This window comes from Zingiber officinale, chromosome 3A (assembly GCF_018446385.1).
Source record: "Zingiber officinale cultivar Zhangliang chromosome 3A, Zo_v1.1, whole genome shotgun sequence".
Lineage (NCBI taxonomy): Eukaryota > Viridiplantae > Streptophyta > Magnoliopsida > Zingiberales > Zingiberaceae > Zingiber > Zingiber officinale.
In genome coordinates this window covers 16,978,154-16,994,513 of record NC_055990.1, presented here as the reverse complement: position 1 = coordinate 16,994,513, position 16,360 = coordinate 16,978,154, and the positions used below count along the sequence as shown (strand labels likewise).

At 42.4% G+C, this 16,360-nt stretch overlaps 1 protein-coding gene and 1 pseudogene across 1 annotated transcript; one reads left to right on the top strand and one right to left on the bottom strand.

The window, feature by feature from the left end:
* Nucleotides 1–10,501: 10,501 nt before the first annotated feature.
* Nucleotides 10,502–14,806, top strand: LOC122051196 (annotated as a pseudogene).
* LOC122051197 (probable plastid-lipid-associated protein 2, chloroplastic) lies at nucleotides 14,750–16,113 on the bottom strand. The gene is made up of 3 exons (XM_042612185.1): nucleotides 15,588–16,113; nucleotides 15,300–15,498; nucleotides 14,750–15,201 (listed from the first exon to the last, which is right to left on the bottom strand). The coding sequence occupies exons 1-3, from the start codon at nucleotides 16,025–16,027 to the stop codon at nucleotides 14,887–14,889; spliced, it is 954 nt and encodes a 317-aa protein (XP_042468119.1). The 5' UTR covers nucleotides 16,028–16,113; the 3' UTR covers nucleotides 14,750–14,886.
* Nucleotides 16,114–16,360: the final 247 nt, after the last annotated feature.

The following is a 16,360-nucleotide window of genomic DNA, read 5'->3' as shown; positions in this document are numbered from 1 at the left end:
CTCTCTTTTCCCTTTGCTCTCTTTTGCTCCTTAGTGGTGTTGGTGGCCGAATTCTAGAGGAGGAGGAAGAAGTCTTTGGGTGGTGTTCATCTTGGAGGATCGTCGCCCACACGACGTCCAAAGCGAGGCGAGGAATACGGCAGAAGATCTTGAGGTCATTAGCTTGCAAAGAAAAGGTATAACTAGTAATTTTCTTCCGCATCATGCTAGTTATTTTTCTTTGTTAGAATTCCAAACACAAGAGGCAATAGATTCTAGTTTTTCGAATTTGTTATTCGAGTTTTTGTTTTTTTTTGTTTTTTCGAATTTGTGATTCGATTATTCTTTTTGGTTAAACCTAGAGTTATATAAGGAAATTAAATATTAGTTTTCCTTAAAAGGCTTTGTCTAGGAAGTGGTGGTTGTTCCCATATCCAAGAAGGCCTAGTGCCTCGCCATGTTTAACTTGGAAACCAATTTTGGAAATTAATATTTAATTAAATTTATAACTTAGGTGGATTTGGATCAATAGTGTTAAGTTCCGCTTGCGATCCAAGTCTAAACCATTAAGAACAGATAAGTTAAATTTGGAATCAATAATGTTAAGTTCCGTTTGTGATTCCTAATTTAACTTCTAAAGAACACAATAGGTTATTTAGGAAAGGTTCGACACTTGTACAAAAGTTTTGTACAGTGGAACCAGTATGATCTTCCTAGGACTAATCAATAGTAGGATCATTCAATTCCGCCAAAGAGCTTTGGGAAAAGCTCATTGAATTAAATGAGGGATCAAGCGAATCTAGGAGGGCCAAGAGAGATCTTTTGTTGGGGAAACTTCAAATCTTCACCATGAAAACCAATGAGACCGTGAGTCAAATGCATGGAAGATTCAAGGATGTAAATGGACTCCATGTAATAGGTGAGAAAATTGACAATAGAGATCTAGTAAAGTATGTCCTTCAATCTTTTCCTAGAACTACTTTATGGGCATCAATGGTTGATGCGTATAAGGTATCTAGAGATCTCTCCTTGGTTAAGCTTGATGAATTGTTTTGCGAGTTTGAACTTCATGAACAAGCTAATGTGGTTTCAAAAGAGAAAGGTATGACTCTTATTGTAGAAAAGAAGGAAAAGAAAAAGAAGAAAGAAAAGAAGGTGGAATCCTCATCATCCGAATCCGAGCAAGAATCATTGGATAGTGATGATGAAATGTCGGCAAGTGAAGTGGCACATTATGTCAAGAAGATGATGGGAAGATCAAGGAAATTCACAAGGAAGGATGTGAAGAGAATATTCCAACACTCAAAAGGTAAAAGTAGTCAAAGTTCAAGTTTTAACACTAATGTCATTTGTTATGGATGTAATAAGAAAGGACACATCAAGCTAAATTGCCCGGAATTAAAGAAGAAAGAAGAAAAGAAGAAGAAGAAGGAGAAAAAGAAGAAGGAAGCCATGGTGGCCCAAGCTACATGGGATACACCAAGCATAGACTCATCGGATGAAGATGAATTATGCCATGTCACCCGACATATGACATTTATGGATTTTGAAGATGACAAAGATGAATCGAGTCAAGTGGAAGTGTCAAGCGAAGAGAATTCATCAAGTGAGGAAGAATCAAGTGATGAATCATCATCAAGTGATGATGAGGTAAAAGAATCTCCCAAAGTAGAATTTCTTTATAAAACTATTGTTCATCTCAAAAATGCTTTTGTCAAATCACAATCTAAGGTGAAAACCTTGAAGGAAAAGCTTAAGTCTATTAAAAATGATGCATGTTCATCCAGTGAGTCAAGCACGCTTAAGGAAGAAAATGAAAATTTGAAGAATGATGTGATTGAGTTAAGAGTATGTCTAGAGAAGTTCACAAATGGATCAAAATATTTAGATATGATCATTAGAGACTGAAGAGCCGTTTACAACAAGGCCAGAATAGGATATAAACCTAAGGAAAAAGAAGTTGCATATATGTCTCTAATCAATGGCACTAGAAATGATACACTTAGGAACAAAGTTAAGAAGAATCTTAAAGGAAAGGTAAAACAAGCTTGGGTGCCTAAGAAATATTTGAATGACATTTCCGAATCAAGTGCATGGGTACCAAAGAGTTGTGTGTTTTATGTTTCCTAGGTAGAGGAGAAGAAGGATGCAAGTATGTGGATTGTAGATAGCGGTTGCTCAAGACATATGACCGGTGATGTGAGAAAGTTCTCCACAATAAACTATATAAAGAAAGGAACGGTATCATTTGGGAATAGTGGGAAGCTCAAGATTATAGGTAAAGGCACAATTGAGGTATCATCCACAATCATCATTCATAAAGTCTTATTGGTTAAAAATATGGGGTTTAATTTGCTTAGTGTTAGCCAATTATGTAATGTCGGATATAATGTAGAGTTCCACCCCGATAAATGTTTAGTTGAGCACAAGAATCTTGAAAATGTTGTGTTAAAAGGATTTAGAAAATAAAATCTTTATTATGTTGATCTTTTATATGCTTCTAACCCCTCTATTAAGTGTTTGATATCAAAAGAAGAGGAAGGGTGGCTATGATATAAAAGACTTGGACATATCAATATGAGGAACATAGCCAAGATAGCCAAGATGGAGCTAGTAAAGGGACTACCAAAGATCAAGTACATCAAGGACAAATTGTGCGATGCATGCCAAGAGGGTAAGCAATCAAGGTCATCACACAAAGGTAAAACCTTAACTAGCACTTCATTACCATTAGAATTATTGCATTTGGATCTTTTTGATTGTCATAGAACACCTTCTTTGATAGGTAACAAATATTGTTTGGTGATAGTAGATAATTACTCTAGATATACTTGGGTTTATTTTTTGAAACATAAGGGAGAAACTTTATAAACAATTATAGGGTTTACCAAGAGAGTTGAAAATGAAAAGAACCTCAAAATTGATAGAATTAGGAGTGATCATGGTGGAGAGTTCGAGAATTTGAACTTTTCTAAGTTTTGTCTAGAAAATGGCTATAAGCATAAATTCTCGTGTCCAAGAGCGCCTCAACAAAATGGTGTAGTGGAGAGGAATAATAGAGCTTTACAAGAGGCGGCTAGAACCATGCTCAATAGCTATTTGTGGGCTGAAGCGGTTAATAGCGCTTGTTACATTCAAAATCGTGTCTTAATTCATAAGTTTTTAGGGAAAACACCTTTTGAACTATGGAATGGCAAAATCCCTACAATTCACTATTTTAATGTCTTTGGTTGTAAGGTTTATATTCTTAATACTAAAGATGACTTAGAAAAATTTGAGGTCAAGTCCAATAAGGGAATTCTAGTTGGATACTCATCTACTAGTAGAGGATATAGAGTATACAACAAAAGGACTCAAACAGTTGAGGAATCATACAATGTTGAGTTTGATGAGTCTACTAGTACTTACCCTAGGAAATCATCTATTGATAAGGATATAATTGAGCAAAATCAAGCTATTACTCAAGAAATACAAAATCTACACTTAGGGGGTATGGATCAAGGGGGAGGAAGAGATGGTTCGGATGATGAAAGAAATAATGTAGACAATGATCCTCCTAAAAATGATGATTCCATAACCTTGAGGACCGTAAGGCATCATCAAGATCATCCTATTGATCAAATAGTTGGAGATGTGGCCCAAGGGGTAAGGACTAGATCCTACTTTAGAGATCATACTAGTCAAATCGCTCTAATATCATAATTTGAACCAAAATCAATTGATGAAACTTTAATTGATACAGATTGGATTCTAGCAATGCAAGAAGAGTTGAATCAATTTGAAAGAAGTGATGTATGAGAATTGGTTCCAAGACCAAGTGATAGTACAATTGTTACAACAAAATAGGTGTTTAGAAACAAACTGGATGATCAAGGAAAAGTCACTAGAAATAAGGCTAGGTTAGTAGCTAGGGGCTTTAATCAAGTTGAAGGACTTGATTATGATGAAACTTATGCCCCGGTTGCTCGATTAGAGTCCATTCGGATACTATTAGGATATGCCACTTATATGAGTTTTAAACTTTATCAAATAGATGTAAAATCGACATTCCTAAATGAGTTCATTAAGGAGGAAGTGTATGTGGAACAACCACCTGGATTTGAAGACATAAATTACCCAAATCATGTTTATAAACTTAAGAAAGCGTTGTATGGATTAAAACAAACTCCCTGGGCATGGTATGAAAGACTCTCGTCCTGCTTAATCTCCAAAGATTTAGAAGAGGAACAATTGACCCAACCCTATTTTTAAAGTCTAAGGATGGAGACATTTTTGTTGCACAGTTTATGTTGATGACATCATTTTTAGTTCAACAAATAATGAACTTCTTCAAGACTTCATTAAAAATATGGAAAGTGAGTTTGAGATGAGTCTAGTTGGAGAGCTAAGTTTCTTCCTAGGGTTGCAAGTCAAACAAACCAATGAAGGAACTCATGTCTATCAAACAAAATTTGCTAAGGAACTTATCAAGAAATTTGGTTTGGAAAATGCTAAGGTAATATCTACTCCTATGGGAACTAATACCAAAATAGATAATGATCAAAAAGGAAAATTAGTTGACGCAAAGCAATATAGAAGTATGATTGGTAGCTTGTTATACCTAACCGCTAGTAGACCGGATATACTCTTTGCGGTAGGTATGTGTGCAAGATGTCAATTATGTGCCAAGGTATCTCATTTAGTGGTGGTAAAGAGAATTTTGAGATACATCAAGAGTACCCTTAATGTAGGTCTTTGGTACCCTAGAAATCAAAATTTTGATTTAATTGGGTATACCGATTCTGATTATGCGGGTTGCAAATTAGATAGAAAGAGTACTAGCGGTGGATGTCAATTTCTTGGACCTTCCCTTGTAACTTGGAGTAGTAGAAAACAACCTTGTGTGGCCTTGTCCATAACCAAGGCCGAGTATGTGGTCATGGGTAGTTGTGTAGCTCAATTACTTTGGATGATGCATACTTTAGAAGATTATGAGTTTCACTATTCCAAAGTTAAGGTGTTGTGTGATAATGTTAGCACCATCAACCTAACCAAAAATCCGGTGCACCATTCTAGGACAAAGCACATTGAAGTGAAACATCATTTCATTAGAGATCATGTGGCAAGAGGAGACATTGTACTAAACTATGTTGACTCCAAGTCAAATCTTGCCGACATATTTACCAAACCACTACCGGAAGCGGAATTTAGCTCACTTCGGAGCGAACTTGGTATGTGCTTTGTAGAATAGTGGGTATAGCATTGCATGATCCCATATAACATCAAAATCTATCTTAATGCATCTCACAAAAGCCCTTTGGAGTTGTGTTTGTGTATTTTACTTTAGACATTCTGTGAAATGCTTGGGATGTTGTAATTGGTTCATCATGTTTGTTATGATACATTACCTTGAGCCAATATGACATTTAGTCTCATTAATCCTTAATTGGACCAATCATTGGGAAGGCTTGTGCAAAATTAATGTGTACATAGCTCTTTGAATATGATTAGAAATTTCCCTCAAAGACACAATTATCATACCCTATTGTATGTAATTTAGGATGACATGGAAAAATACCATAGAAACACATGCAAGAAAGGCATTTTGATCTAGTATAGGTACAACAACTGTAAGGAAGTCCTAATTAGAACTTTCTCTCAAGGATATACTACATCATATTGCTAGTTTACTATCTTGTGTCAATCTTGGAATCCGAGACTTCTATATTTATATATATATTTTCTTCAAGTATATACTGCTAAAACACACCTCTCCACAAATTTTTGTGAATTTTGGAGGTCTGTAGAATTTGTGGTGAGTTTCTGAAATTCGGGCCAGAATTAGGCTAAAATTAGTATCAATCGACTTGTAACAGTGATTTTTGCGAACAGAAACATTCTGTGGGTTTTCATCTTAGGTACTAGTCGATCGATAGACACATCAGTCGACTGGTATCAGGGTTTTATATTCTCACGGACGTTAGACGGCCTGACAGAAACCCTAAGTTCCTCAGTCGTCTAGTGTCGCCTGCGCCTCCAAGCCTTTTCTCACCACTTCCAGTCATCCCCGACCACCTTGTGTTATATGTTCGTGGGCATTATCATACCTTAAAGATGTGTATATTTAAATACCTAACTTAAACAAATTTTACCAAACATCAAAAAGGGGGAGATTGTCGGAGCAATTTTGCTCAAGACATTACTCATTGTTGATGTTTGGTTAAATAAGTTTAAGTTAGACGTTAATTGTGATTTAACATAAATGTTGAGTAAGCAGATACGAAGAAAATACCATGTATGAAGACTTGGCAAGGAAAGTCCCGGAGGTGTGACCTATTGGCACAAAAGAGACTTAGCATGACAAAGCCAAAGGTAGCCCTTGAAGGCAAGCGCAAGGATGAGGAGTCGTGGAGACGGAAGCATCCTAAGGGTGCAAGGCTAATGGAAGGTGCTTGGAGGCATGAAGTCTAAGCTAAGAGAGTAATTCAAGTATGAAAAGTAATGTAAGTCTCAAACTGTAAAAATGTTATAATCTCAAAGATATAAGATACCAGTCGACTGGTACCAAGACACAAAACAAACAGAATGCGGCAGGCTGTTTGGAATCGGGCATTAGTCGACTAGTGTCAGCACCAGTCGACTGGTAGATGACCGTTATAGACTGGCGGCTGAAAATCTCTCAAAATCTTAAGTGTCGTTGAAGCCCATCAGTCGACTGATAGCTATATCAGTCGATTGATATCGGAAGAAACTATAAAAGCAATTTTTGAAGCTGGGAGCAACCACTACTATTCAAAACTGAAAAAGTGTTCATCAAGTGATCTTTAAGCTTATAGATTCTGATCCTCCTTCCTCTAATCCTAGATCTCATTTTGTAAAGAGGAAGAGAAAATCGTGTAAGAGTTTCTCCACCTTCGGTTGTGATTCGAGAATGAGAAGTTTATAGTGGAGCTTAATTGTGTGGGTGTATGCCTTGGATTAATTACCTCAAGGAGGTGGAGACCAAGTAAACCAAGGAGTTAGCATTGTTTTCTTATTTTTCTTGTCTTTCTTTTATTTCTATTTGCTTCCGCTAACAAGTTGTAGGTGAAAAATCGAAGAAAGATTATTCCCCCCCCCCCCCCCCTCTAGCCAAACGCAAAGTTCCTATCACACTTAAGGAAAAGTGTCAGAGACACTTTTTGACTTGTTTTTTCCTAAGATGCTTGGAAAAATGTGTGTATACTTCGAAATGAGTGCACAAAAGGGGTTCACATCCACAGGTTGAGATATGTGCAACTTTATTTTCTACACGCTCTAGCTATAGTTTCCTACTATTTTTCTCCACAGAGTGAAGGACTGACTTGAGTATCGGAGGATCAACGTCGGAAACCTCTTCCCAGCCAGGCATTAACGCTCTTGGTTTTGTAGGACAATGAGGAGTCTACTTCTAGTCAACCATAGAGTCACATTCCCAGCCTATCATCTTCTCCGCTTTCAAACAGGATCAGAACTCATAGTGAATTGTCTACCAAAAGCACTTACTAAGTGTGAACCTTGAAGTAGGAGTCGTTAAAGGTTCTGAACTAAGTAAAACTAACTTGTGTTAGTGATTGCTTTTCTCTTTTTATTTTCCATTACATTCTTTCCTACATAGTCCTTTGTTGAAGGGAGGATTATTAGAATTATAAAGTTACAAATACAGTCCCACATTAAAAACATATGAAAAAGATCATATACTTATAAGGGAAAGATATTTTGATTGATATGAAGTCGTTAGAGTAAAACTCAAAAATAAAACTATGAGGGCTTGGGCTTAAAGTGAAAGATATCATACCATTGTGGAGATATATAAATTTCATTGATCCTAACATGGTGTTGCTTGTATTTTGTTCTTATGAGAACAACTTATACTAGGCTTCTTCGCCTCTAGAAAATTTCCAAGAAAGAGAGATTTTATATTGGATGAAGTCATAAGAGTCGGACCCTTGGATTAGTCACCTTAAGGATGTGGAGATAAAGTAAAATGAAGATGTTAACATTGCATCGAGTTTTTCGTTGCCAATCAAGTTCAAAGAAGTAATCGAAACTATTAACCCCCTAGCTTTCTACTTGTCCTAACCAAGTGACTTCTTCACAAAGTGTTCGGTCTTCCTTGACCTACTTGGATTTCATCTTACCAACCTTTTTGTTGGACTTTCAATCACTAAGTATCCAATCAACTTTTAACCTGATTGGATTTTCCTCTTACTGATCTTCCAATTAGACTTCAGTTACTAAGTGCCCAATTTACTTTTGAGTCATTTGGATTTTCCTCTTGTCAATTTTTTCATTAGACTTTCGGTCATCAAGTGTCCATTTAACTTTTGACTCACTTAGACATTTTTTTTACATTAATTTTAATTACATATTTAAATTCAAACATTAGTCAATCCGAACTTTACCAAAAAATAAAAATAAAATAAAGGTAAAGAATTTAAAATGAAAAAGGAAGAAGATGATGGAAAAGAATTTAAGAGGAAAAAGAAATCCATAAGAAAGGGAAAGAAAAGAAAAAAGACAAGAAAAAAAGTGGAAACAAATAAACGCTATAACAGATTACCTAAAACACCTTAATAACCACCTTGACGACCTTTTATTAATTAAATGATAAAATAAGTCAAAATAGTAAATTGAATAATGTCTTTATTCATTTTGATAATAAAAAATGATTACATTTTTTAAAAAAAAATAAAGAAGTTTAATCAACGATGACAAAAACATTTTAGGAAAACGAGTCCATGTTTTCTTCATAAATAAATAAAAAATAGTTTTGACTTTTGAATGACAATTAGGGCATGTGAAAGTGATGAGTAGTTTGTTTAGGTATAGGTCTCATCACAACGTGTGCGAAGTGATAAGAACAAGCACAACCCGGTAGACGCACGACTGGCTTATTCTTTCTCTCCACGTTTCTAAAATTAACAAAAGAAAATCTATTCTTTGGGTCAACGTTTCTGAAATTGACAAAAGACAGTCTATTCTTTGGCTCCACGTAACCAATTATTAATTGACAAAAGACAGTCTATTCTTTCGCTCCACGTTTCCTAAATTGAATTTGAAATGTGCTTCAAAAGTAAAATAAAAAATTGCAAGGTGAAAAAAAAACCTAAGAAAACCTATTAAGATTTTCATCGTCTAATTTTTAACTAGATCTTCTACTACTTAGTCTCATTAGGATTTTCATTATCTAATTTCCAGCTAGATCTTTAACTACCTTGGTTCGTTATGATTTTCACTGTCTAATTTTCAACTAGGTCTTCCACTGCCTAGTCCAACTAGGACTTCCCGTTATCTAACTTTCAGTTAAGACTTTCTAAATAAGTATTCAGTCCTCCATTTACTATTTGACTTTTCTCTCACATATTGTCAAACATTGAAACTTAAGTTTGAGTCAATTCAATCTTAACTTGATCAACCTTGACCAATAACTTTATATAAGAATAATGAAGTATTAAGATAAAAATTAAGAATTATAAAAATAATAAAAAAAAAATTTGATTAAAATCAGACCATTCGAGTTATTCGAATTAGTCGGCTTATTCAGATTCAGATTGAGTTAAAATTTTTTAGACAAGTATTCAGTCCTTCATTGACTACCTGACTTTTCTCTCACATATTATCAAAAATCAAAACTTAAACTCGAGTCAATCCAATCTTAACGAACTTAATCAACCTTGACTAATAACTTTATATAAAAATGTATAAGAATAATGAAATATTAAGATAAAAATTAAGAATTATAAAAAAATAATAAAAAGTTTGATTAAATCAGACCAGTCGAGTTATTCGGATTAATCGATTTAATCAGTTTCAGATTTTTTTTTTATTCTGACCATCTATCTAATACCTTAAAAAATGAGATTCCTAACTTAGGAGAGCAAATTGAAATTTTCAAAATGATCAGAATTTCCGATTAAAAATGTAAAACATTGAGATTTTTTTTTTATTACGGCAACTAACGTAATGCCATACCAAATATACCTATATTGTTTACTGTCAATCTGTTAAATCTGCAAATAATAACTTTCTTAACGCAGCGAAACAGTAAAATTATACTATCTTTAACAGGCTTCTAGAAAGATGCAAAACGCATATCAGATTGTCGGCGAATCAATTATAAATTTCATTCCTTTTTCTTTAATGAATTTTTAACGGTTAAAATTGACATACAATTAGCGTGCCCGATCTTGCTGCTGCGGAGCCAGTGTTAGATCATACGTCGAAATAAACCAAACTTCTCGATCGACGTCATGCATGACCGTAACTAGAGATTAGCTGTAGAATCATTTCCTCTCTCATCATAACTCTCGCTCTCTCACTCAATCGTCATGAATGACGACATCCAGGTGGTCTGACAACGAAATCGATCCTGTCCAGAAACTTGCACCGATCGTCGGGTGATTTCTCCCCGTGTTGTATGCTTTAACGTCCGTTCAGTTCTTATACGTGTCTTTAAGATTCGGAGAGATAATCATTATTCCCAAAGTCCTCCACTCCTCTTAACAGATATATATATGCATACATATCTCATCTCCATGTGTGTAGATCAGTAGATCGAGTACGTGGGGATCATCGGATATGGGGAGAGAGAGAGGGAGCTCTACGGCGGCGGCTCCCCCGTCCTTCTTTTCCTCCTTCTCGACCATCTTCATGCACGCCGACGCGATCGACGTAGCGTTGATGACCCTCGGCTTTGTCGGCGCCGTCGGCGACGGCGTGACGCTGCCGCTGATGCTTTACCTGACGAGCACCATCTTCAACAACTTCGGCAATGGCCCTGCGTCCGTCTCCGATTTCGCCGGCACCATCAACGAGGTGAGCATCCGTAATTACCGTACGTAATTCTCTTGCCTTCAGATCGTAAAGTCGTTGCTGACTGTATTAATTCGGTGCATGCAGGGCGCGCTTAAGTTGATCTACTTGGCGTGCGGAAGCTTCGTGGCTTCTTTCCTTGGTAATTGTTTTCTTCGCACTGGGATTTCAATCGAATTTTGGATTAGGAATTTGATCTGGAATTTGTTGCAGAGGGGTATTGTTGGACGAGGACCGGCGAGCGGCAAGCGGCGAGGATGCGAGAGAAGTACCTGAGAGCCGTAATGCGACAGGATATCGAGTACTTCGACCTCAACGCCGGCTCCGGCACCGAGGTCATCACCGGCGTCTCCAGCGACAGCCTTGTGGTACAAGATGTTCTCAGCGAGAAGGTACGTAGTAGTGATATTTCTTCAAATTTAGCCAACGTGCGTTGACTTTCTAATTTATTACTCGATCAATTGCAGGTGCCTAATTTCGTAATGAACGCGTCGACATTCGTCGGGAGTTACGTGACGGCGTTCGTATTGATGTGGAGGCTGGCCCTGGTGGCGTTCCCGGCGGTGGTGCTCCTCATCATCCCGGGTCTCATGTACGGGCGATACCTCATGGGCCTCGCGCGCAAGATCCGGGAGGAGTATAACAAGGCCGGCACGGTGGTGGAGCAGTCCGTCTCCTCCATCCGCACCGTCTACTCCTTCGTCGCAGAGGAACGCACCATCGCCAATTTCTCCTCCGCGCTCGACCACTCGGTCAAGCTCGGCTTGAAGCAAGGCCTCGCCAAGGGCATGGCCATCGGCAGCAACGCCGTCACCTTCGCCATATGGTCCTTCATGATCTGGTACGGCGGCCGCCAAATCATGTACCATGGCGCAAAGGGAGGCACAGTCTTCGCCGTCGGAGCCTGCATCATCATCGGCGGCCTGTAATCATCGCATCCGACTCATTTTAATTACTCTGTTCACTAAGCTGCATTCCTCGTGTTCGATTAAATGACTGCTGCTTCCAAAATACAGGGCGTTGGGGTCAGGGCTTTCCAATGTGAAATACTTCTCCGAGGCGAGCTCCGCCGGGGAGCGCATCATGGAGGTGATCCAGCGAGTGCCGAAAATCGATACGGAGAACGAGGAGGGCGACGTCTTAGATTCCGTATCTGGAAATGTGGAATTCAAGGGAGTGGAATTCGCGTACCCGTCTCGGCCGGAGAGCTTGATACTGAGGGGCTTCAATCTACAGGTGCCTGCCGGGCGAACAGTTGCGCTGGTGGGCAGCAGCGGTTCTGGAAAGTCGACGGTGATCGCGTTACTGGAGAGGTTCTACGACCCTCTCGGGGGAGAGATTTTTCTGGACGGAGTGGACATCAGGAGTTTGAAGCTGAAGTGGCTGAGGTCGCAGATGGGTTTGGTGAGCCAAGAGCCTGCTTTGTTTGCAACGTCCATCAAGGAGAACATCATTTTTGGAAAAGAAGACGCGACTATGGAGGAGGTGGTGGCGGCTGCCAAGGCCGCCAATGCTCACAACTTCATCTCTCAGCTTCCTCAGGGATATGACACAGAGGTATAAAAATCGAGAATTTCAGGTGTAAGTTGCAATTGTAATCGTTCTTGTTAGATTTGTAAAATGTCAACCACGATTCTGATTTCAGGTGGGAGAAAGAGGGGTGCAGATGTCGGGAGGTCAGAAGCAGCGGATAGCCATCGCCAGGGCGGTGCTGAAGTCGCCCAAGATCCTTCTCCTCGACGAGGCCACTAGTGCGTTGGACACCGAGTCGGAGCGAGTAGTGCAAGAAGCACTCGACTTGGCGTCCGTCGGCGGACGTCATCGCCCATCCCACCATCCAAAATGCCGACGTCATCACCGTCGTTCAAGATGGCCGGGTCATGGAGATGGGCTCCCACGACGCCCTCATCGCCGACCAAGACGGTCTCTATTCCTCACTCATCCGCTTGCAGCATGCGGCAAGAGAGAGCAAAAGTGATGAAGTAGCGGGCGCTGCAGTGACGTCTTCCCATGTGAGCAGCGGCAGCATCAGCCGGCACCGGGTATCAGCTGTCAGCAGGACCAGCTCTTCGAAGTCGCTCGGCGTTGTCGGCGACGACGATGACGATCACGTCGGAGAGTCGTCGTCGGTGAAGGCCGCGAAGCTCCCGGTGCCGTCGTTCCGGCGGCTGTTGAGGCTGAATGCCCCGGAGTGGAGGCAGGCGGTTTTGGGGAGCATCAGCGCGATAGTGTTTGGTGCGATCCAACCGTTGTATGCGTTCTGCATGGGAAATATGATCGCCGTCTTCTTCTCGAGTGATCACGACGAGATCAAGTCGAGGACGAGGACCTACGCCTTCATCTTCCTCTCCCTAACGGTGTTGTCGTTCATCGTCAACGTCGGGCAGCATTACAACTTCGGCGCCATGGGAGAGTACCTCACCAAGCGGGTGAGGATGAGCATGCTCTCGAAGATCTTGACTTTCGAAGTCGGTTGGTTCGACGAAGACGAGAACGCCACCGGCGCCGTTTGCGCTCGCTTCGCCAACGACGCAAATGTCGTGCGGTCGTTGGTGGGTGATAGAATGGCTTTGCTGATCCAGACGACTTCGGCGGTCGTCATTGCCTGCACCATGGGGCTGGTGATCGCATGGAGGCTGGCCGTCGTCATGATCGCAGTTCAACCCATCATCATCATGTGCTTCTACGCCCGCCGCGTCCTCCTCAAGCGGCTGTCGGCGAAAGCCATCAAGTCCCAGGCGGCGAGCAGCAAGCTCGCATCGGAGGCCGTCGGCAACCTCCGCACGATCACTGCTTTCTCATCGCAGGGGCGCATCCTCCGCATGTTCAACGTGGCCCAGCAAGGACCCCGCCGGGAAAGCATACGCCAGTCGTGGTTCGCTGGTGTCGGCCTCTCGCTCTCCAATGGCCTCTCGATTTGCATCTGGGCGCTCGATTTCTGGTACGGCGGCAAGCTCGTCGACCAAGGCCACCTCGGCGTGAAGGCCCTCTTCCAGACCTTCATGATTCTGGTGAGCACCGGCCGGGTCATCGCGGATGCCGGCAGTATGACGACTGACCTTGCCAAGGGCGCTGACGCCGTCGCCTCCGTCTTTGCTGTGCTGGACCGCTACACCCTCATCGAGCCCGACGACCGGGATGCCCACCGGATCGCTAAGCTTACTGGGGAGATCGACATCTGCAAGGTTGATTTCGCTTACCCGGCGCGACCTGACGTGGTCATTTTTAGGGGTTTCTCGCTCTACATCGAGGCGGGCAAGTCGACGGCGTTGGTCGGACAGAGCGGCTCCGGGAAGTCAACCATCATCGGCCTGCTCGAAAGATTCTACGACCCCCTTAAAGGAACAGTGAAGATCGACGGGAAGGATATCAAGTCCTACAACCTCCGGTCCCTTAGGCGCCACATTGGTTTGGTGGGTCAGGAGCCGACACTGTTCTCCGGCACCATCCGCGAGAACATCGCGTACGGCGCAGACGCCGCCACCCAGGCGGAGATCGAAGAGGCCGCGCGCGCCGCGAACGCGCATGACTTCATCAGCGGCCTCAAGGACGGGTACGAGACTTACTGCGGTGACCGCGGGACGCAGCTTTCCGGCGGTCAGAAACAGAGGGTCGCCATCGCGAGGGCGATCCTGAAGAACCCGGCGATCCTGCTGCTGGACGAGGCGACGAGCGCGTTGGACGGGCAGTCGGAGAAGTTGGTGCAGGAGGCGCTGGAGAGGATGATGGTGGGAAGGACGAGCGTGGTGGTGGCGCACAGGTTGAGCACCATCAGGAATTGTGACCTCATCGCGGTGCTCGACCAGGGGGTGGTGGTGGAGAAAGGGACGCATGCTTCGCTGCTCGCAAAGGGACGAGCGTACTATAATCTGGTTAGCCTTCAACAAGGCAACCCAGGGCCTTGAATGTTATTACTATAATCTATTATCATCGTTAGTTAATAGAACAAATAGTTTGATTTGCACTAAGAATGTTCTGTGATTTGTATAACGAAAAGAAGAGTACATTGTTTACACATTATGAAGTTCCAACAGTCATTTGTGCACCATTAAACACAGTTACCTACCATCGATGTACGAGCACAAGGATCTCAAATCATTCCGCCGCCGGTGAGCTGGTTTCCTTTGTGAGCACGAAGATACTGCCGGCGTCGCCTCTGGAGATTCTAAGCTCCTCGTCAAGGTAGGTAGTTAGCAACCAAGACTGGGCATTTGTGTTGCTTATCGGAATTTTCAGAGGAGGTTGTCCGGAGATCGATCGGGCCACGGAGGATGCTGCACTCTGAATAGAACTGATGACGCCGTTGAACGGAGAGAGGTCGATGCTCTGCCCCAAGAACTCTACCTTGTCCGGTAATACGATGTCATCTGTCAGCTGCGGGGTTCCGATAAGACCTTCCTCAAACTTAATCTGGAGACAATAATAGCATAAAATGGATGATTGACGATGAAATAATTTAGTTATACAGAATTGTGCAGAATTAGGGGGGAAATGTTGAGGCATGAAACCTGAACTCTCTTGGGGCTTCGAACTTCGAACTTGGCCGTGGTGATGACGGAGGTAGTCACCAGTGGACCCGAAATCTTCACCGAATTCTGCACCGTAAAGGTCTCCGAATCAATGGTCTGTGATATCTCCTCTACCTTCACCAGCTCCGGCAGCTGCCCCGACCCCAGCAACGGGAACAATTCCGAGAACGTAGTAAACCTGTGCCAAGTTGATCGATGAGAACAAAATCGATCGATCGAAGACCACGAGCCAAAAAGAAGGATCAGATCGGTTTCACGGAATCTCACGCGAGGATCCATTTGCCGTTGAGAAGGGCGAGGGCGTCGGTGGGAGCTGGGGTAGGGTTTTGGGCCTCCAACTGCGTTATGAGCTCCACGATCTCCGCCCTCGTCTCGCTCGACGCCTTCAGACCCCGATCCGTGCCGTAGAGCAGATCCTTAAGCTTCTGCTTCAGCTTGCCCACCTCGCTCAGCACAACCGGGACCTCCGCCGGGGGTTCCTCCACGGTCGCCCCTGCCTCCTTTCCCCACTCGTCATCGTCGACCACCGCGTGGGTTCGGAATGGAGATGGGGAAGTTTTCTGGTTCAATCTGCTCCTTGAAATGGGGGATTTCCAATGCAGGGCGAAGGTGGGGGCGACAGAAGAGAGGCGCGTCGACGCCGGAATAGCGACCGCTGCCGGAGCACACTTAAGGGCGAACGGGCTCCAAATGCCGTTGCCGGCCATGAACTGAACCTCCGATCGCTCGCGATTTGCTTTACCCCTTGAATTTTGCTTTACCCCTTGAAGAACACTAGCGTGGCGGTGGGATGCTTGACTGATAAGATCATTTCAGGAACGCAAGTATGGCCACTTGATACCAGACACGTGGATGCACGGGAATTTTTTTATCGGAAACTTTTCTTCGGGTACTGATTCACAGTGTACCCAAATGGGCTTTCGATTATCTGGTTGCCGAGTTGCGGACTTTCATGGGCCAGCCAATGGAGATAAAAAATGGGTATTACGCGTGAACATAACAAACAGTTGATGTTTTTAGTGGTGGAGCCATGTTGCAGC

Excerpts from the sequence above, each read along its gene's own strand:
- LOC122051197 (XM_042612185.1), bottom strand. The coding sequence starts at position 16,027 with ATGGCCGGCAACGGCATTTGGAGCCCGTTCGCCCTTAAGTGTGCTCCG. Across the intron at positions 15,499-15,587 it reads AACGGCAAATGGATCCTCGC|GTTTACTACGTTCTCGGAAT; the intron begins GTGAGATTCCGT and ends AACTTGGCACAG. Across the intron at positions 15,202-15,299 it reads GAAGCCCCAAGAGAGTTCAG|ATTAAGTTTGAGGAAGGTCT; the intron begins GTTTCATGCCTC and ends TATTGTCTCCAG.